The 23,862-nt window shown below is 34.3% G+C and overlaps 1 protein-coding gene across 2 annotated transcripts; it reads left to right on the top strand.

The window, feature by feature from the left end:
• Positions 1-1,082: 1,082 nt before the first annotated feature.
• On the top strand, positions 1,083-10,427 carry LOC139898631 (uncharacterized). Of its 2 annotated transcripts, XR_011777082.1 has the most exons (7): positions 1,083-1,240; positions 1,879-2,162; positions 2,245-2,466; positions 3,018-5,771; positions 5,858-6,042; positions 6,120-6,255; positions 10,180-10,427. XR_011777082.1 is itself a non-coding variant. In XM_071881384.1 (6 exons), exons 2-6 carry the CDS (start codon positions 1,956-1,958, stop codon positions 6,172-6,174), a joined length of 3,423 nt encoding a protein of 1,140 aa, XP_071737485.1. In that variant the 5' UTR covers positions 1,083-1,240; positions 1,879-1,955; the 3' UTR covers positions 6,175-6,303. The 2 variants fall into 2 exon arrangements, 1 of the variants encoding a protein (XP_071737485.1); XM_071881384.1 differs by lacking the exon at positions 10,180-10,427 and having other exon boundaries at positions 6,120-6,303.
• The last annotated feature ends 13,435 nt before the right edge of the window (positions 10,428-23,862 follow it).

Below are 23,862 nucleotides of genomic sequence, written 5' to 3'. Positions count from 1 at the left end.
CGCCCGGATTCAAGCCCTCCCATTGGCCCGCTTTACTGTTCATCTTTTTCCTTTTTTTTTACTACCTCTAAAGATGAATTCTTTAAAAAAAATTGTAACCGACTATATTATTATTTTCTACGAATTTGTTGGTGAACAATTGTACACAACTATATTATTGATTCGGAATATAGACTTTTTTTTAGCTCTAAAGGTGAATTTTTTGGACCAAAATTGTAGGAGACTTTATTATTGGTTTTCGCTAACTATAAGGGTGAATTTTTTGGCCAAAAAATGTTTACGACTATATTATTGATTTCGGAGTATATACTACGTATATATTACTTATTTGAGGTTAAATTTTTTTGTTATCACAACATTAGAAAACATGCATAGCAAATATGTTTGGATTTTGGTACTTCATTTTTATTTTGCAAGTAAATAATTTTTATCTTAATTTTAATGGGTAACATTTTAACAACGAGTTATATGTTAATTATTTATGAAAATTTAATTTGATACATTAAAAAATGTTTCATTTTAATTATGAATATTGGACGATTTGGTAATTTTCGCTCAGCGTAGCGGGCAAGCGATTTATCTTGTTTTAACCATCTAGATCATTTTAACCCCTCAACCAAGTGTTACTTTTAAAATAGGGTTAAAGCCAAAAATAGGCTACAAACTTATACAAATGTACCGATGTCGCCCACAAACTCATTTACGTCAACCTGTCGCCTACAAACTTTGAAAAAATGTGCTAATATCAAAATTTTGGCTTTTTGACCTGTTACATACTAATTTTGACCTGATAATTTTTTTTTTTTTTTAAGAATTAAGATCCAATCCACGAAAGACACGTATTAATTTTGACCAGTTTAGTCTGTAGCAAGTCATTTTTGTTTACATTGGTACATTTTTTGAAAGTTTTTGTTTATATTGGTACACTTTTTGAAAGTTTGTAGGCAACAGTAGGACGAATATAAATTTGTGAATGACATCAGTACATTTATGTAAGTTTGTAGCCTATTTTTAACTTTAACCCTTTAAAAATACGCGTTAGTTGTGAAATAAACTCATCCAAACGCCCCTTTAACCTGCCCCCTAACTCACTTACTAGGGCATCAATACTTAAGATTACTGCCACCGCTCCGTTGATTACATCACCACCGCCGGCCGTCGATCAACCACCAATTCTGCTCACTATTTCATCAACGATTCTCCGATCAGATCCTGACCTTCCGTCGTCATTGTCATCAAGGTTTGATTTTTAGGTTTCCAAAACCTTACTGATTTTTAGGTTTCCAAAACCTTAGGGTTTTGTTTCATCGTTTTAACTTTCATACTCGTTTCGCCTCTTTTGTTATTTCTAGAGCTACCGTTGCACACACACATATATGTATATATATACATGCATTATGTGCGTATATTGCAACTGATTTGTGATTTTGTAAGGTGCCTGTTTTATTGATGAATGCTAGCTTCATTTGCAGCAGTTTAACTAGTTAATTGGTGAATTACTAATTTTGTAGTTGGATTGTTTTGCTGCAATCTAATCAATCAATTGTCTTCATGCAGCGTATCTATATGTATATGTATATGTATATGTATATGTATATGTATATGTATATGTATATGTATATGTATATGTATATGTATATGTATATGTATATGTATATGTATATGTATATGTATATGTATATGTATATGTATATGTATATGTATATTAGAACTGATTTTGTAAGGTGCTCGTGTTATAGATGATTAATGGCGTGTTCTGTAGCAAACTAGCTGATTAATTTTCTTAATTTGTAACCGATTCTGTAAGGTGCATGTGTCATCATAGATGGTTGACGACTTGTTCTGCAATATTTTAACTATTTGGTTCTATAAATGCAGTTTAAATTTGTTCCAGTTCTCGAGTGTGTTGATAATTCGATAAACTTTGAATGAGCAAGAGGTTAGTTTAACACAATATGGGTTTTGACAATGAGTGTATCCTGAATATTCAATCTTTAGCTGGCGAGTACTTTTGTCCTGTGTGTCGAACTCTCGTATATCCACATGAAGCAGTCCAGACACAATGCACTCATCTATACTGTAAACCTTGCCTGTCATACGTTGTAAGCAGTACCCAGGCTTGTCCTTATGATGGATACTTGGTAACAGAAGCTGGTTCGAAGGTGAAATTTTCATTTGATTGTTGTATTTTGTTAATCTGGTTATTTCTTTTCAATTAAGTATTAAATGTTAGTTTTATTTCAGCCACTCATGGAATCAAACAAGGCTCTTGCAGAAACCATTGGGAAAACTACAGTACATTGCCTTTATCATAGGAGTGGCTGCGTGTGGCAAGGTCCGTTATCTGAGTGTACATCCCATTGTTCTGGATGTACCTTTGGTAATTCTCCAGTTGTATGCAACCGTTGTGGGATTCAAATTGTTCATCGTCAAGTGCAGGAACATGCGCAGACCTGTAATGTCAATGTAATGTGACAATCTCTTTTTAGTCCTCGATCAAAAGCTTTTTTTGTATTATTATCATTGGACTTGGGTAGCATTTGGTATGATGAAATTAGAGAAGGAATGGAATGAATAGTTTTATCTTTTTGTTTGTTCTATGGAATGTGTCATTTGTGAAGGAACTTGTGATAAGTTTTCACTCTACTGAAGGCGGTGTGAATACATTTATGTGCACAATAGTGTAAATCTTTTTCAAATACTTTTACTTTACTTGCAAAAGTGTGTACTATAAACAATTTACTTTGTTCTGATCTTGTTTAAGGTTTAATGAGCTTATATATCATGTTTAATTTGTTTGATATATGCAGAGAAAGATGTTAAACTCTCGTTAGATAAATCAAGTTATGTGTTCTATCTACATTTAATATAATGATTTCAAAAAAGTCATTCTATTATTACAAGCCAACAACACATCATAGTGGAATTTAATGATCCAGTCCATCATTTTGTTTATTTCATTACACTTCTCATTCTGTTCCTGCCAACCTGACCCTTAATGTGTTTTCTTTAAGCAGGGTACAAATACTCAATCACAAGGAGGTGGTACTGCGCAGGATGCTACAGCACCTGGAGTTAGTGTATCGACTGATCAAACCAAGACTGGTAATCAAGCAGCACCCTCAAATTCCCAGCCACAAGCATCTCATACTGTTACTGGACCTATGACTGTCCAAAACATGACTCAGCCTGCACATGTGAACCCACTACCCCAACCCGTGTCTGCACCACCCGCTGTACCAACACCCGATCAACAATATTACCAACAGTACCAGCAATATTACCAACCGTATCCTGGTTATGATCCATACCAGCAGGGTTATCAACAATATTACCCGTATCAACAGCCTCCAGCTCAGACCCAATCTCAGCCACAACTTCAGCAGCAAGTCCAACCCCCTATGCAACTCCAACCACAAGTCCAACCACTCCTGTCCCGAAACAATCAGCTGCCACAGGCTCCTGTTCAGGGTCAACCACAGATTTCATCTAATGGACCGCCTCAACCTCTTTTTCCTCCGCCTGTGTTGGTTGGGTCCGGTCAAATCCAGGTTCCAGTTAATCCACAACAGCAGCCCGTTGCACATGGTCATATGCCTCCTCAGCCATATCTGGTTCAGAATAATGCCCAACCACATATGCAACAGCCTCCATACCAGATGCACCCTCAACCTTCTCAGGTGCAGCCGCCACCTAACCCACAACCTCATCCACCGTTTCAACCGCCTCTTCAGGCTCAGCCTCAATCACAACCCATGCATTTTCCGGTTCAATCGGTAGGTGGTCCACCCACTTATCAGTCACAGCCTAACCAGCCAATCCAGTACGCACCACCTCAACCGCTTCCTATGCAGGTGCAGCCGTCTGGGCCACTGCCTGTTAATCATTTTCCGCCGCCACCTTCTCAAATGCGTCCTCCACAACCTCCTCATATGTTGGTCCCTCAGCAGCGTCCTATTATACAGCCGGTTCCACAACCAATGGCTCAACAGTACATGCAGCAACCTCAACCGTTTCCAGGTCAAACTTCTGGTCAACATCAAGGTGTGCCTTACAATGCTGGTCCCTTTGCACAGCAGCAGGTACGTCCACTGGGTCCACCGGGCCCACCTCAACCTCCTGTCGGCTATGTTCAACCGCCTGCAATGCCACATGGCATGCCACCTCATCCATCTCAAAGCTATGTGGGAAGACCGGTTATGTTGAATCAAGGAGGTCAGTCACAACAACAATTCGATTCAAGGCAGCCGCCTGTTAATCCGAGTAATGTAAACGTAACCAATCAAGCAGATCACAAACTTAACCAATTTGCACTACCTGAAAGAAGAGCGGAACAACAAGAAGATAAGTCACCCTCTATGAAGAAGCTTGAGCCCGTGGGTGGTGATTCTGTAACTAGCTTTAATGAAGTAAAACATGAAGCAGGCGTGAATGATGAACGTGTGCCAGGAAATGTGCGTGAAGATGACCAGAGGAAAGATGAAGCATTGACCAAAGATGGGGGAGTTGCAACCATAGACTCTGTGAAACAAGGGGAAGCGAGTAAGAACGTTCAGGGTTCATCTGAAGTTAACAATAACGGAAATTTGGATGCTTCTCTTATGGAACAGGGAAGATCTTCACACCCTACTGTGCCTTATGGGCTTCCTGGTCAGCAACAAAGACCATCTGCACAGGCAACGGGCCAACCTGGTCCAAATAATTTACGGCCTTCTGGGCCTGCTTATGTCCCTTATGGCTCTCATCAAGGTGAGCATTTCCAGCCACCTGGTCCAAATCAACCTGGCCAGGTCCAGCATTTCCTTCCTGAACCCTCATTTGGTGGGCCACCTGGTCCAGGACCTAATAATTATCCCAACAACAGAGGTTATGAACAACAACCCACTGGACCTGTTAGGCAAGGCGATCCATTTGGACCACCTCAACCACATGGACCCAATGCGGGTCATCCCGGTCCAATGGAATCTGATATGTTTCGAAATCAGGGGCCACCTAACTTTGATACTAGACGACCAGATTCTCATTTTCCTGGGAATGTAGTAGATAGGGAACCTTACGGACAGCCTTTTGGTGTTGATTCAAGTTCTATGAGGATGAGTGGACCCCCACAAGGCCATGAATCAGGTCCAACTCGACACCATGAGCAAGGCCCCCCTCATTTAGTTGGTGAGGGTTCACCTAAATTTGGGCGGTACTCATCAAGGCCAATGAGTGGACATAATATGGAAGGCCCATCAAGGTTTTTTGATCGTGATTCTGATGGATATGGCTTTCGTAATGAGTCTGGTGGCAGACCACCATCTGCAAGTATGCGTAATGATAACAGAGGGAGGTTTGATAATAATCACCATAATTCCGATTTTGTTGGACCAATGCATGGTTTTGATCGGCATAATATGGATCGTTTGCATCTTAATAGTCCAGGAAATCCATCGCGTCCATATGGTGGCCCACGCAACCCCGATTTTGATGGCAGAGAAATGGAAAGACGCCCGTTTGGTGAAAGATATGCAATGGGGCCTCCTGGTCACATGCATCGAGGGGAGTTTGATGGCCCGGTAAAGCCCAGAGGCGGTGAACCTTTTGGTCCGAGGAATATGTCGGGTTGGGGTGAGCCCGGTTTTGGCTCCTTTCAAGATTATGGTCCAAGGGAGCCACACGGGTCTGGGCGCTTCTCTCATCAACCGCCTTTTGGAGACCATTTGGGCGAACCTGGTTTTAGAAGTAATTACTCCCGTCAAGGCTTTCCAAATGATGGCGGATTTTATCCAGTAAGTATATGGCACCCTATTAAGCAGAGATAATGTCATTGTTTCTGCAAACGGAAACGTTTAGTGTTTTTATTGTGTGTTTTCAGGGTGGGCCCGATTCGTTTGACCCATTTAGGAAGAAAAAGACATTGAGCATGGGCTGGTGTCGCATTTGCAAAGTTGACTGTGAGAGTGTGGAAGGTCTGGATATGCATGGTCAGACTCGTGAGCACCAGAGGATGACTATGGATATGGTTATTAACATTAAGCAGAAGAACGCTAAGAAACTAAAGTAAGTCTTATTTTTGGTTCTCTCATGCAATAACACTTTGTATTTGGGCCTAAAACCTATATGTTAATATATTGTAGAACATCTAGCGACCATTCTTCGCGTGAGGAGGCAAGCAAATTCAGAAAGTCATGAACTTATGTGTGCCAGTTTGTCTTAAGTGATAATGGTTGGATCAAAGCAGTACCATTTAGGCGTTTTTGCGTGTAGCAATTGGTGAGTCGTGCTTTATGATTGTTTTGTTTTCAGGTTGGTATTTTGTTACTTGAGATGTTTTTGGGAGTTGGGAATTGTGTTGGAAGTTAGGTAACTGTTTCACCATCACGATGTTTGAAGCTCTACGATGATCTGTTGCTTTTAGATAAGTTGCTTCTTCTATATGAGCGTTTATTATGAATTATGAATGTATGATCAAGTACTGATATGTCTGAAAATGGTTTCTATTTATCATGCCATATATAATATATTTAATCTAGTACAAGATGGGCTTTCATAAGCTTAGTAAAAAAACTAGGGCAGCTCAATTTGTTATATCTACAATCATGAACGTACTGTTAGTGAGACATTTGAAGAAACTATGGATGATGTTCTCTGTGCTTTGTAGAGTTAGGTTAAGGCTGCAATAATGCATGTCGATCACATAAAACAAAATTTTTGTAAGGTGTATTATCTCATTTTGGCCAAGTACAATGTATCCTAACGTGATTATCGCTAGCATTGGCTTCATGATCGTTGTTGGATGCATGATATGCGATTGACGTTAATGAAACATTACTACATTGTTTCTACTAATGCACTATCAGTACGTTATCATGATTACTTTGGTGCTTCTAGAAATATGTTATGGTGGAAATAGCGAAATAATAGATAGCTTACTATCGCATTTTAGTCTTTTGGATGTTCAGTATAGATTAACAGCCTTCTACTATTAATTATCGTCTTCTGGAATTTTGACCACATAGGCACATATTACTCGTTGAAAGCTTAAGTTCGCCCTAGCCCCTAGGTCTCGTATTTTATATGCATTTTTTGGTAGTTCACACAAACCTGAAACCTGTTAGCTTAACATTAAGATTGCTCAAATCCATCTAGATATTCAGTTCAAACTTCTAATTTTAAAGGCCCATATCTCTTGACAAAAGAATCCAATATAGGTGCCTCATACGCAGCGCAAAAGCAATATCGACTCTTGATAAGTCATAAATGTTGACCACCTGTAGCTAGTCTCAAATTGGATTCTTCTATTAATTTAATTTTTAATTTAATAACTCTCGAAATGCTTAAAGATATGAGTATAACTCATGATCTATTCTAGTAATTGAGAACTATTTTGTGGATGTGAGCACTTGTATAAAGTATCAACTGCAGCCTGAAACGTCTACTAATCTTTAATTCTGTTTTCTTTTTAAAGCGGAATATAGTTCTTACGTATAAATTTAGGGTTTTGTGATAGACTTTCCTAGTGAATTTTTTTTTTTTTTTTTTTTTTTTTGGGGTCATCAAATAGGCTATCAAAGACCGAAAGTCCCGCAGATAGGTTTACTGTCAAACTTTGTTAAGAATTTGTTGACTGCTATATGGTATTGTGAGAACTGTGTTGTTTTTTGTAAATGTTGACTTTTTTTCTAGATATTCTTATTATCTTAGCTTGTTGATTGCTATCTACTTCTATCAATCTCAACATTCTTGGTTTCTAACTGTAAAACAGTTGGGTATCGTTTCACATTGTCTTTCATGTAGAGTGTTTTGCATTGTGTGTATGAAACTATAATAGATTTATGGCACCAATTACCCTAAAAGTGAAGATAGCAGGAAAATTTGTGTTATCTATATTTAGAGCTTGAATCTTATTGTGGATATTTAGCCATTGTGCAGTCTACAAATCAAAGATAATATTGGTATGCCATTTGCTCAGTTATAGTCCAATATGCTGATGCAAACCATAAGATTGGTTCTTGGCTGCATTTAGATTATGCATACCAGCCATACCCCCTATTTATGATCGTTTGTATAGAAGGATTGTTAATTGATTTCTCCCTGATATCTTGAATCAGGGTGTATTAATTACTTGATTAATTATACGTTGATGTGTTAGTGATCGAAAAGTTGCTGAAACTTGAAATTTAAGTTAGCAAGATGTTCATTAAAGAAATGTGGACACGTTATTCTTTAATAAATGCAATATCAAGTACGGAAGACTGGAAACTGGAAAAACACCCGATTTATTTACCAATATAGGAACAAGGTAGCAAAACAAAGTTTTATATCTGAATCTCTTTTGGCATCACTTTTACTCATCTATGAAGGTCAACTGGTTGACATCATTTTTCATTAACTAGTAAGAGATGAACTCCAAAACATGCTTTTTACATTTGTTCTAGATGAAAACCAGTTTATTACTCTTATGTTTCTCCGTTGTATTTGATAGCCTAAATGCACCAATTTTTGGTCCTTCATGTAATGATTATGCCCGATGATTCATATCATATATTCTTTAATACGCGTGTCCAATGCATACAGCCACATACACTGTTGGCTGATGATTTTCCTGGGACAAGTAGGTTACTAGACAATAAAATTTTTAGGACAGTAGTTTTGATTTACTACGGATGATGAATGATATGTTCACAAAATATACGAATCTCTTTACTTAGTTTGGACTAGTTTACAGTTCCTCACTTAACTTAGGTGATCGACATATTTTAGTGTGGATTCTACTGTATCGATTTTGCAGTACACGTCTGATTTTGATTACAAATAACTTTGATAATATTGGGAAGATGCACTGCTAAGACATATTATAGACAACACATTTAGGTCATGCAACATATATTATATCAAGTGATCTATGCTAGAACCTAGTACTCAAACTGGTCTGCAGTGTACCTTTCTTTTATCTATAATAGGAAATAGGGAATATGAATATGAATTCTAGAAAAGTTCTTGATTTCTTGAGCTTCATAAGTTAGACAACTGTACTGCCGTGTATCTTAATAGATACAGTATGTTAAATAGTCTCAGGGTTGCAAAATTAGATATTAGTTTGAGTAGTGAAATCGTAATCACAACGTTAGATGCATTGGCAGATTGATTTTGATTGATGAAGATGAAAGGAGCAAGGGGGTAAATAGAGATATCCTGAATGTTGTATTTTCAGAATTTAGAGGTTGGTAAACTATCACCTAATGCATATTTGATTAAGCAAACTTTATGATCTGATTTGGGTATTGATTTTGCTACCGTATCCCCTCTAAATTCTTTTATCGTTGATATATAGATATGCTAATTCGCTCGTATAGTTGCTATCACTCATGTCTTAGATTATTGTACTCATGAAGTTGTCAACCTTTTAGAGATCACATAGATAAAGTCATGCAGGCGTTTTGCTAGTCGACCATTTCAACATCTAAGTTGGGATTTAGTTTTAGTCAAAGTTGCTGATGAGAATGAGTGCATTGTTAATAAAAAGGTTGCTTTCATTTTAGTAAACCGGTTCCTTATCGTAATTTTAGATTTGCTAGCCTTTGTAATCATTTACTGTAACTTCGAGGAACAAGACCATTCATCATATGTCGATTGCGACTATTTTTTTGCTAGATATTTTGGACCAGTGTTTCCATGTATTTTAGGTGTCATAGGAAGGCATATAATGCAAGTGCAGAACTCCAACTTTTTTATAAATAAATATATTCTTAGGTTGATTCTTTTTAAAAGTGAGATCTAGTCATTACCTAGTTGGGGAATGCTTATAGACAGTAATGCTGACTATTCAATTAAAACCTGAGATAGTATGCTTACTGGACATCATATGTCCAAGAATAACCTAAAAGTATGCCTACTGGACTTTAATGCTTAATCAAAATTACAATCTGAAATCGTTTAAACTGAAATAAAGATGTAGACATAAGCGTGTGAAAGTTGTTTGAGGGTGACTTTACATTAGAAAGATGATAAATGAAATGTTTAATTAGGTGCAAATATTGGAACATTCTTTTATGGCTAGTTAAAGTTCCAACTAGCAAATTTATAATAGCATTGTTTGATTTTGTGATTTTGTTTTCTTTTTGTTCTAATGATGATATCTAATATCTAATATCTAATATCTAATTCAACAATGAGTGTCTGCTTGCATGTGTGAAGCATTCTTCCTGGTGCACAGCCCTCGAAAAGGCTTCAATTTAATGTGGGAATATCAACGAAAGTATTCTTGTTTTGTTCAGGCAAAATCAATTTTACGGTTGGGCATCGATTCAACAATTGTAATTTGCATATAAACTTTTGTTCGAAGAGATTATATAATGTTTAGTGGTTTGTTCTTTGTTTAATGAAGATGGATTAAAATTGTTTTGGTATTGTATTATGACATTTTATATGTAAACCAGCTTTGACGTGATGATCTATGATTATAATAAAAAATGAAAGTATCTTTAGGATTGTATTTTCATTTGACCTTTTGTAATTTGTATTGTAAAAAAGATGCTACATATGAAAGCAAATATATGAAAATTAATAGAATTCTTAGGGCTGTTCAATAATTGGTTTGAAATCTTTTAAATTGAAAATCTTACTTAATCCAAACGGATAAAACCCGAACTAAATTTGAATTTGGTTTGTGGTTCCGTTTTCAAATCTGAACTCGGTTTAGTTTTAGTTTTTTGAATTTGGCTAAACCGAAAATTGACTTCAAAATTGATTTTAACTAATAATAAATTAAATTATTAATTTAAACAGAGTAAAAATTAATTTAAAAACTCAAAGTTAGAAACCAAAGTCAATTTTTATGTTTATTTTGATTAAATTATGATTTTTTCGGTTTTATTTGAAATAGAATTACAATTCAGTTTTCGGTTTGATTTTAGTTTCAGTTTAAAATTGTTTAAGCTTTGGTTTTTGACTTTAATCCCAAAATTTTCAAAACCGAGGAATCGAATAAACCGATGCAAAATCGAAAACCGAATAGATAAACACCCTTAGAATTCAGTGTTTTTCTTTTCAAATATATTTGATTTGATTCTAAGACTTCCCTTTATCTATTTAAAACCAAATGAGATTTTAATCTTAAAAATAGACAATATTGTATGGGGGTCTCTGTGGTATGTTCAAAATAACAAGCGGAGTTCAAAAGAATTTTTTCACCTTGGGGGTCACTATAGTTTCACGGGGGGTCCAATTGCCTAACGTCCGTGTAAATCTAACGGTTAAGTGGTGCACATGACTTACACACGAGGGTATTTTCATCAATTTGGAGGAAATCAGGTTTCTATTTTGATTCATATGTATACTGGTTCTTAATTTGATTCCCCAGAGCTACCATGAACCACCATCGATTTTCATAAATCAGATCTAGACGACAACTTAGATAAAATGGTGGCTGTATCGGGTCAACCGAATTTGGGATTATATGAATTGGATGAAAACACCACTGTAGTCAATTACTTAACGGGTCAACCCGAATGAAAAAGGTCCAACAAGCGATTTGTATAAAAGACAGTGGCTTTGTTCATTTTGCATTCGGTGGTGTTAAAAAAAGAAAGTGTTCCTTCTGCTGCCGGACTTTGGCGGTTGCAGCTGCCGGATGTTGGTGTTAACGGCGGCGGTGAGTTGTGTAATGTTCCGAAGAATGTGTTTGTTTAGGTAAATAAATCATCGCATCACGTTCTTTTCTCCCAAGTTCAATTTGGTTTGGGGTTTCTTAATCTTGAATCAAGATTGTAACTTTGTGTGGTGTGTCTCCCCAAAACAGTGTTTTGTAGAGTTATCTGATCTCTGTGTGTGTTTTAGATGTTGAACAAACCAGACCACAATTCTATGCTTTTTCTTGATAAAATTAGGGTTTATTATTTGATGATAGAAGAAGATGAGGATAAATAAAGAGAGGGTGGGTCAGAAGACAAGAGGAACAAAATTGACGAAAATACCCTCGTGTGCAAGTCATGTGCACCACTTAATCGTTAGATTTACACGGACGCTAGGTGTAACGACTCAACCCGTTATCCAACCGAATACGCGGCATTTTTTATTTTTTTTTTAAATATGACAGAAGGGTGCGCGGCGCGCTCCACTGCCTGTGCGCAGCGCGCACAAGGCCTAGTCAGCTTCTGTCCGAAATTTCCAATTTTCAATTAAAGATCTCCCACTTCCCGACACTTTTAGACGAAACGCTTTTCACAATATATAATAATAGATAAAACTAACACGTTCCAATAATAAAACGAGTTTTACAACACCGGGCCCACTTCGGCTGTTTTACGACTTTCGTACAAAATACAAGTTTCAATCCCAATTTACATTTAGACGAGTTAGGACTCAATAACCCAACCCGATACCAAGAGCATAATCCCGGGGACTACCAAATCCCCAATCCGCATCCGTATATTCAAAAGCTACCCCATCGAGCCCAAGCGCTCCTACACAACTAGTCTAACAACTAGCTAGCCTCATAACGCAATACCTGAAAAAAGGTAAACAACGAGAGGGGTAAGCCTAGGCTTAGTGAATGCAATAATTATACATATACATATATAATATACCTACTTGCAATCACTTACACAATGCCGCATACAAGCTAGCAATTCAACAACCATGCAAACATTATGCATAAACTATCATCCGCAATTCACAATAAGCTAGCAACACCAATAGCATATAGTTCACAATTAAATATGCTAATACAAAATTCACACAACCATGGTTAACCAATCGTACAAGGGAACGGTACTCGCTAGAGACCATCGGAGTTCATAACATCCATTAGTGTACATACGAAGCGTAATCACTAATCCCCCGGGTGATGTCTTGAACACCGCGACAATTTCACCCCCATGACAATGTGGTGTCTTGAACGCCGCGACAATTCCACATGTCAATCAAACCAATGAGTGGTGTCTTGAACACCGCGACAATTTCACTCCCATGACAATGTGTTGTCTTAAACACCGCGACTATTCCACATGTCAATCAAATCAATGAGTGGTGTCTTAAACACCGCGATAATTCCACTCGTTACGTAGAATGTGGTGTATTGAACACCGCGACAATTCCACATTCCACGCTACACAAATAAATACATTATATACGTACACGCATAATTATTCCACTCACCTCGAACTCGAGCAATACAAACCATGTGTGAAATCTCTACCAAACGCAATCGAGCAAGCTTTTACCTATAATACGCATAAAGGTATACAAACAATCAACATACATTCTCTATAAGAGAATTCGACTTCAACACCCTTAACCAAGGGTTTATACCTACCTCCACAAACCGCCCATTTAGACACCTAAAGGGGACTTCACCAATTACCACTACGGGTGGTAATCTCGACCCATCAAACGAGTACAATTTAACCTAAATTATACTTGGCACCATTTAAACCAACCTAGGTCTTAACACGAAGTTACTACTTAGGTAGTAATCATTTCAAACGTCATTTAACACTTAACAAAAGTGCTTATCATTCAATTAATCCAAAATTAGTGTCATTACCAAATTTGACCCAATTCAATTCACCCATTTGACATAAGTCCCGAAAACATCCTTAATCACTAACGGCTAGTGATTAACTTTCCAAAACACCATTTAACGCATGAACCAAGCATTTACATACTTGATTCTTCAAATCTTGACTCAAAACTTAGTTTGACACCAAATCAAGGTTAACACCCATTTTGTCATACAAACATGTTCTTATGAACATCTAAACACTAACACACTTACAAGCTAGTGATTTAACACCCAAACCATGAACAAATTCGCCCTCAAACCCTAAACCCACAATAATCGAGTTTACTTACACAATACATATAGCAAAACCCCCAAATTCATGAGAAATGGGGTTTAGAACCCTAACAAGCTCAAACCCTAACAAGAACAAGAAGCTTAACAATTTAAATCCGGAGTTAGAGCTTACCAACACTATCAAAACGTAGCCAAGAACGAGATGAACAACTTTAACACTCGAGCTTTTGATCGATTCAAGCATCTTCTTCTCCAAAACCCCAAATCTCTCTCTAGAACTCTCTCTCTCTCTCTCTCTCTCTCTCTCTCTCTCTCTCTAAGATTGATGAGAGTGTTTGTGGATGTGAAAGTGATCCAAAATTGGATCTAAAACTGCTAATATGGCCACATATCCATTCTTAAGTGAAAAGACCAAAAAGCCCTTCATTTATCTCAAAATAGAAAAAGGTAGAAAACTGTCCCAGGTGAGGTGCGCGGCGCGCACAAGGGTCTAAACAGATTCTGAAGTTCAGGGACTGATTCTGACTAATCCTGATTCTGATGTAAATTCTGAAAATGCATAAGTGTTAGGTAGACCTTTTGTGGCGCTTTCTGGTGCACACATTTTTCGACACTTTCAGGAACATTTCCTGACGCACAAAATTAAGGGTGTTACATTAGGCAATTGGACCCCCCGTGAATCTATTGCAATCGCAGTGACCCCCCAAGGTGATTTTTTTTTTTTTGGATTCCGCTTGTTATTTCGAACATACCACAGGGACCCCCATGTAATTTTGTCTTTTAAAAATATTGTATTTTTAGATGTACTCTTTAAGATCATGATTCATAATCAAAAACCAACTGAGATGAGTTTTTGAGTGTTTTTTTATTTATTTATTTATTTATTATTATTTGGATTTAAATTAAATGACCAAATATTTTAATTCGACATGAACATTTGTAAAGCCAGACTGTTGGAGCTAATAATTATTTTTATCCACTTATTAATCACAAATTTTAATTATTACAGTATTATCAAGGTTGTAAAATTCGCTATTCGGGAATTAATCGGTCGGGACTTTGGAAGGATTAATCGGCAATTCGGGGATTAATCAGATTGTACTTTATACTTTTAAATATTAAATTTCAAAAATTTATATGTGTAAATGTAGTATAAAATCATAAATATAAACATAAATTTTTAACATAATTGTCTAAAAATGTTCATTTTGTTCAAAAATCTAAAGTTGTAGTTTAAATTCATGTTAAAACGTTGTCCAAATTTGACTTTGACCGACTTTGATTACTAAATTCGATTTTAACCCATCAATTAACGTTGACCGATTAATTAAACGGATTTTGGAAAAACGGAACGAATTGCTCTTAAAAATGAGTAATCGGGGATTAATCGGCGAGTAATCGGGTTTTTTTTACAACACTTATTGTCACTTGTTGGCTTGTTGCACACTTGCACATAAAGACTGACAATCATATTTCAAAAATAAATTATTGTCCATAACTAATATTCCATATTTCGTAATATATTAGCAATTATTTACGCATAACTATCTATATGTTTACGAGTAATTATTAGCAATTAAATACCTATACTTAAATAAAAGTTTTAAGTGTTAATATATGAATGACTTCTTTGACTTCTTTAAGAAAAAAAATTCACGTGGAATCCCGCGTAATTGTAGGTAAATAACCATAAACTACAAAGTACTTTAGTTGATAACATGATATAACGATTAGAATTTAGTATGTGAAATGACCCGTAAAATTATGGGTTTGTTTAAACGAAACTATTTAATAATATATTTTAGGTATTAAGTGAATGTAAATACTAAAGTCATTTAATTTAATGACCCGTGGAACCACGAATCCAACTAAGAAACTTCACGTTGTTTTTACAAACATATTGATGTACTTAACTTGATTAGAATAAATGAACTACAATTATTCTCCTACCACCCTCTTCTAATTTTCATAACAATTACTATTTTTCTTGCCATAAAAGCCTGCATTACAACCTTGTATTGAAACATGTATTTTGCATACATATTTAACGTAATTAATTTCGTAAAAAGAACTCATATTTGAATAATAATAATAATAATAATAATAATAATAATAATAATAATAGAATAATACTCCATAATAATAATATAATTTTATTTATAATTTTAATTATTTTAATTATAATAAAAATTGAGAATATATATTTTTTAATAATAATTATTAATAATAATAAATACCTTTTGGATTTTTTTTTTAAAATTAAAATATAATTATTATATGAAGGTTGTACAATATGCTTCAATTGTTGTACATGTGTTCATGGAGTGTTTTATAAAAAAAATTGTACAATTCTTCTTTTAAGTTTGTACATATGATCATGGGGGTATTTTATCATAAGTTTGTACATAATGCTTCAAATATTGTACATATGGTCATGGAAGAGTTTTACCATAAGTGTGTACATAACGCTTCAAATAGTGTACATATGGTCATGAGAGTGTTTTATCATAAAGTTGTAGAGAGTGTTTTATCATAAAGTTGTACATAATGCTTCATGTATTATACAATTAACATGTTAATATGTTTATTATATATAATTAATTATTTTAATGACATCATCATGGAGGCTTAAAAATTTTCTATTTATTTTTGAACTTTTTTAAACTTTGATAATCCTTATTTATGAAATCAGCATTATAGAGATTTATTATATATTATAGATGTAAATGACAACTTTTAGAGAATGGTTAAACTTTCTTTATTTAGTTAACTAGTTACACATTCACTGTCACGAATAATTTTACGGATATATACGATTATCTCGTCTCAGGACCAGGGGCTATTCGAATATCAGACTTCAATGAGGTTCTAATTTTTTTTCTCAATACTAATTATATTTAAATGTTATTTTAGTGAGACCTTCAAAAAAAATACAAATTCGAAAAATATATGTGCTTCGATGTGACAACCCGGAAATTTCTGACCAAATTTAAACTTTATCTTTAAATGATTTAATGTTTCCGACACGATAAGCAAAGTCTATAATATTGATTCTCAAAATTTTTGAACTAATGTTATATATTCAGTTAACCTTTGACTATTAACCGACGATTCACGAACATCTATTTGTATATATATATATATATATATATATATATATATATATATATATATATATATACACACAATAAGTTAGAATATTAAATATTAAAATTAATTATAAATAACTTGCAATGTGTATTTAAAAAACTGATTTATGTATATTAAATAAAGATATATACATATATATAATTTTAAGTTATTTAGTAAAAAATAGTAACATTCGTTTGTTGATTCGATTGATATTTAGATAAGTGAACTAAAACTATTAAGATGAACAAGTAAAACACTAATTTGCTACAGTATTTTCGAATTGCTACAGTACTCAAAAAGCTACAGTGTTTTCGAAAATCACTATTTGCTACAGTAAAAAAACTTTGCTACATTAACTTTGCTACAGTAAAACACTATTTCAAAATGAAGATGTATAAGTTATATCTCGAGTGGTATAGTTTATGGATAATTTAAATCTATATTTTGACAAAGGTACGATTCGCGAAACGTAAAGTACAAGTTTTCTCAGTGTACGAAAGGACGTTCGAAAAACCGAAACCGGGACATAAGTCAAGTGACGACGTACGACTTATCGGAGCAAAAGTTACAAGTCCACTACGCACGAGAATATAATATAATATATAATTAATTTATATAAATTATATATATTATATATAAATATAATAACATGTCGACGAGAATAAGTTAAACGAATGTGTGCTTTCAAACCATCCCATGCGATCACATGGGATATGGCTAGGAAAGCCATGCGATCGCATGGCACCTCTGGGCTGGCCAGATCTATAAAACACAATCGAATTGATCCAGTTTGTGCACACCTTCTTCTTCTGTATTATTTCCTCCGTATAAATATAAATATATTATTATTATTATTATTATTATTATTATTATTATTATTATTATTATTATTAAGATTAATATTATTATTAATCTTATTATTATTAGTAGTATTAGTATTATTACATAAAATACTACGACGAGGTCATGAGCGGGTCACTTTCGAAATGGGTTTTCGAGCGGGATAGAGCTAAGGAAACTATGGGTTATAGCTATGGAGGTTATGGGCAATGTTCATGGGTATTATTCGCAAGTCAAACCTAGTGTTTATCATCTCTGTTGCGTCTACGTACTTTCCTGCAATATTGAATCACAATATTGATACGTTGAGATCTACGGTTATTTTGCATTCCAAGTTTCGGTCACATTTCGATTAATGACTTTATATGCTGCTAAGGTGAGTTTATAGATCCCTTTTTAAATGCTTTAAATATTTTGGGCTGAGAATACATGCAATTTATTTTAAACGCAATGGATACAAGTACATACTTAATTCTACACTGAGTTTGAACCGAAAATCCCTTAGCTTTGGTAACTATTAACTGCCAGTTATAAGAATTGGTGGGCGCGAGTAGTAGTATATGGATCCATAGGGCTTGATATCCCCGTCTGAGCTAGAGCACTAGCCTTTTAACGGACGTATGCTATTTGAGAAGCGTACACGTTGGTTTGCGTGTATTATTAAGATGATTATACAAAGGGTATAAATTATATATACGTTAAGTTTAGTTACCAGGGTGCTCAATTTCGTAGAATATTTTGATAAACGTTTCTGGATGAAATAACTGAAAACTTGTGATTCACCTTTATATACAGATTATGCGCAACATTAAAACTATGAACTCACCAACCTTTGTGTTGACACTTTTAAGCATGTTTATTCTCAGGTTCCTAGAAGTCTTCTGCTGTTTGCTTATACGTTATACAAGCTATGTGCATGGAGTCATACATGCTTTATTCGAGAAAACTTTGCATTCACAAAATCATCACCGTGTATCTTATTTGACTGTATTGTCAACGGATGTATTGGTAAAAACTATTATATACGGTGATTGTCTATACGTAGAAATCATCAGATGTCAAAAACCTTGGATTTATATATTCATTTATGGTGTGCCTTTTCAAAAGAATGCAATGTTTACAAAACGTATCATATAGAGGTCAAAACCTCACTATGAAATCAATGAATGATGTATTCGTCCAGATGGATTTGGACGGATCATCACAGTTGGCATCAGAGCTTGAGGTCATAGGGAACCAGAATTTGCATTAGTGTGTTTAACTAGAAATTGTTAGGATGCATTAGTGAGTCTGGACTATGACCGTATGTGTTTTTACCGAGTTTTGCTTATCATTTCTTGTCAAGAGTTACTTGCTTATCATTCTTAAGTCTAGACACGTCTTACTGCATTTACTTCATAGATAGTGTATCGAAAAAATTCATATCTTAGCATATCTGTTACTGTAAACTTTTCCTGACATCTTCCGAAAATTTCTCCGTAATTTATAGGATTTTGGTATTATATATACATATGTAAATTATGTGTTGAAGAATATCAATCTAAATTCTATAATCTATTTCATATCAAAAATCATCTCTCTAATTATACAAGATGGATCCCGTATCTAGTTCAAATTCCTTAAACTCCGACATCTATTCCGATATGGATATTCACCTGAACTCCGAAGACAGTGTAACCGGAATGGATCAACCAATCATCCATCACCTATTCTGGATGAATTGGGGATGGGTTCGTAGCCTACTTAGTCATTGGAGACAAGAAGAAGATGATCCCTTCCATCCACCACATTCCCCTCTTGGCGAAGAACCTGAAGCACTTACCGGCGAACCTGTTCGTAATACCATTTTCTCTCTCATCTCCAGAGTATCTCGTCATGATTTTATTCTATCTCAAATTCTAGATCTTATTCGTCCGCTAGTCCGAACCGACAATCACCCCGGTGTAATAGAAGAAGTCAACGAGCTTCGCGCTCGAGTAGTGGCTTTGGAGAATATGGTGCAAAGATTACAAGCACCAGCAACATCACCGGCATTAACAGTACCACCATCATCAACACCAACAGTATCATTACCACCCCCAACAACAACATCCGCATCCCACACCTCATCATCACAATCTGTACCTCGAACATCAACGTCATACGCACCATAGATACCAAGGAATACCAACAACAACAAACGATGAAGTATTGATTCATAACTTCATCGAAGAAATATTCTGCAGAGAATATGTAGTTTCTAAAAGTTTTAGAGATTACTTATTCTAGTTCTAATTGTAAACCAGATGAGTGAGCGAATAGAAATGATGAAATAAAACCCTGATCGGAATGATGCACGATTTACAAGCTAGATCTGTTTAACCAGCAGCATCAACAGTACCGTCAGCATCACCAGCACTGTCAGTACCGTTAGCATCGTCAGCATCAGCAGCATCTACAACATCACAAGCTCCACCAGATCTATAATCACCGCAAACGTCATCACTAATCAACAACGCGTATATCGTATCAACGAGTTATGAAGTATTAACTCATTCCCTCTGAAGAAATTATATGTATATTTATATATATATATATATATATATATATATATATATATATATATATATATATATATATATATATGAATTTTGAGATCAAATAAATCTTTTCGTACTAAGCTATTACGTGTGAATCTTAACTACTCGGTTAGTTCATGTTATTAATATGCTATGATGTGCATCCTTAGTTAAAGACTTAACAATCGTTAACTATAATCTCTGCTTCGACTTAATAGATTCCAAATCAAGTGTATTATTCAAATACATGTTTGATTTTACACTTTCATTTTCAATGTACTTGAAACTTTTCCAGAAAACATCATTCGTACCTTGCGAAGTTAGCAAGAGTTCCATAAGCACCAACATGATTCACTGAGGAAATATCAATAAAACTGAATAACGAAGTATTGATTATATTAGTGAAATACTCCGCGAAAATTATGTAATCTCTGATGGTTTAGAGATTATTCATTTCTAATTCCAGCCAAAAATCAAATAAGCTTAATATGATATTAAATCATTAAATATGTATTACATCTGAAGAAAATATACATACATATATTTTCATAAAGACTGTAATGAAAATTCTTTTATACAAAATGTTACTTGTGAAACTTTTAACGGGTAGGTAATACCCGGGAGATATATAAAGTCACAATTAATATGTTCGATTTTGATTCAGCAAATTATCAACTATACTCACTACTTTCACAACGATATACATTCTTTCATAGAAATCAAAACAACCATTCTAACCCAAATTTGATTACATATTCGGATTTTGACAAATCAGAATCCAAGTTAAGATTTAACAGAAGATATCACTCTTAGATTCTTACATCTTTCAAATGCCATACTTTGAATTCAAAACTGTACTAGAACATCATATGTATACATATAACATTCATCTCTTAGAATTATAAGCTTTCATTCTGAAATTCTGAAATTCTGAAATTCTGAAAAGCAACCAGTCTACGAATTAATACTCTGAATGTTGAAAAAGCTGATGAAGCAGCAAAAACTGTAAACGACTTTAACAGTCAAAAGTTTGATGATAAAGAATAGTGTGTTGGCAAAGCTCAGAAAAGTTGGAACTGGAAAACGGATTGAGCAAACCATGAAGGAGGCTGTGGACAAATCACAAAGACTAAACCTGCCTTCAAGGAATCCAAATGATTCAGTGTCTGCTGAAGTCATTAACGAATACCTTGCTCCTGACTCTAAACTTTTACGGACAAAATCTTCTTCGTCATCTTTCGATATTAGAAATTCTAAGATATCATCATATCTTTCATTATAAATATCCTCGATATTTCTGAAGATATTTTCATAACTATTCTTATCTGAAATCATTTATCTCCTCGCGTTATCTGTATTACATCATAAAGGAAACTGTTTAGTTTCTATATTCTGTAAACCTTCGAGTTTAAATTATGAATATTTTTGAAGAAATGTTGGGAACTGAAGCATGAATTAGTATAATACAGTGAAACCTCTATAAATTAATAATGTTGGGACCGGGATATTTTATTAATTTAGCGAGATATCATTATATCGATAAATTAATAAATTATCAATTTAAAAAAATTAGCTTATATTTGTGAGCAGTTCTCAAATTAATGCATCGGCATTCGAAATTATCATATCCGTTCACTTTACCTATTTGAATAAAACATAAACAAGGACCTTCAAAATTCTCATGTATGTACATTCACACATTAATGAACTTGTCAAGTTCAATGTATATTGGGATTTCAAAAAAAATTAGTAATTATTAATTTATAATTTCGCTGGGACCAATATATTTACAATGTGATTTCAAAAAAATTATTATCTTATTATTTTATCGATTGGGGTTCAAATTTGTACTGGTCCCAAGTTGGGACCGGACAAATTATTAATTTTATCGAGGTTATTAATTTATCGAGTATTAAATTATAGAGGTTTTACTGTATAATGACACTTGATCAACGTGATTATATTACAGTAAGTCATGCTGAGTTTCTAATGGAACGTGATGATTCACAGATTATAACGTCATCATGTGCCATGTTACACGACTCTTTTATTCTATCTAATATATAAACATATCAAGAACATAATTTCTTGATAGTGCTATCTTTTCCCTTAAATTCTGGTAATTTGACAAGTCAAATTGTGCTATTACCGTTTCTTTCTTAGAACATTAATTATGTTCATTCCGAAATTCATACCTACGAATTCTGGACCATTATTCGCTTGATTTAAAGTCGGGAAGATAAAACAAAAGCATGAAGCTTCAAAATATCAATAGGAGTATAAATCACAGTAAATTGGAGAGAGTATTAACTGTGGATGTCAATGATTATGGAAAGACAGAAGCAGAGACATCGAAATATAAGGGAAGATATAAAACCAAATAACCACCCAGAAATTATAAACCGTATATATCGATGAATATAGCAATATAGAGACAAGGGTGGAATAAAAACACTATAAAACCAAGAGTATAGTAGAAGTGAATAGATTCTTCTGGCGGCAGATGGAAAAGAAGAATGACGGATATGAAAGTTAGGAGTATATCAAGAATCAGAACGGGATGGAGCATATTGACGAATGCTTTAAAATATGAATTGAGGGAGAAAGAATAAAAGGTATGAGCTGTGGAAAATAAGGAAACTAAGGGGTAGATTTATAGTATAAAATCAGACAGGAAAATCAAGATAGATCATCGCATTAAATCGAAGAGGATCATAATTTCCTTAATTACCAAAGAATCAAATCTTATTACGAAGATTTTCTCCAAATCCCCTGAATTTCTGAAATCAACTGTGACTACGTCATCAGTTAAGACAAACCTTCATTTACTCATTTCACTCTATTGTGATAGCTTCACTCGTACTCTTCACAAAATCAAATTGTTTCATATATATTACTTAATGATGATAAAACTTTAATTTTCAATTCGTATAAGTCATGAAAACATACTTATTGTCATCCATGACCATCCCAACCAAATTTCGGGACGAAATTTCTTTAACGGGTAGGTACTGTGACAACCCGGAAATTTCTGACCAAATTCAAACTTTATCTTTAAATGATTTAATGTTATATATTCAGTTAACCTTTGACTATTAATCGACGATTCACGAACATCTATTTGTATATATATATATATATATATATATATATATATATACACATTAAGTTGGAATATTAATTATTAAAATTAATTATAAATAACTTGCAATGTGTATTTAAAAAACTGATTTATGTATATTAAATAAAGATATATACATATATATAATTTCAAGTTATTTAGTAAACGATAGTAACATTCGTTTGTTGATTCGATTGATATTTAGATAAGTGAACTAAAACGTTTAAGATGAACAAGTAAAACACTAATTTGCTATAGTATTTTCGAATTGCTACAGTACCCAAAAAGCTACAGTGTTTTCGAAAATCACTATTTGCTACAGTAAAAAAACTTTGCTACATTAACTTTGCTACAATAAAACACTATTTCAAAATAAAAACGTATAAGTTATATCTCTAGTGGTATAGTTTATGGATAATTTAAGTCTATAT

Source organism: Rutidosis leptorrhynchoides, chromosome 3, assembly GCF_046630445.1.
Source record: "Rutidosis leptorrhynchoides isolate AG116_Rl617_1_P2 chromosome 3, CSIRO_AGI_Rlap_v1, whole genome shotgun sequence".
In the NCBI taxonomy this organism is placed as follows: Eukaryota; Viridiplantae; Streptophyta; class Magnoliopsida; order Asterales; family Asteraceae; genus Rutidosis; species Rutidosis leptorrhynchoides.
Note: the sequence above shows the minus strand (reverse complement) of the source record. Positions and strands in the feature narration are given on the sequence as shown.

Coding starts and splice junctions, on each gene's coding strand:
- LOC139898631 (XM_071881384.1), top strand. CDS start 1,956: ATGGGTTTTGACAATGAGTGTATCCTGAATATTCAATCTTTAGCTGGC. Junction 5,772..5,857: donor ATGATGGCGGATTTTATCCA/GTAAGTATATGG, acceptor GTGTGTTTTCAG/GGTGGGCCCGATTCGTTTGA. Junction 6,043..6,119: donor AAGAACGCTAAGAAACTAAA/GTAAGTCTTATT, acceptor AATATATTGTAG/AACATCTAGCGACCATTCTT.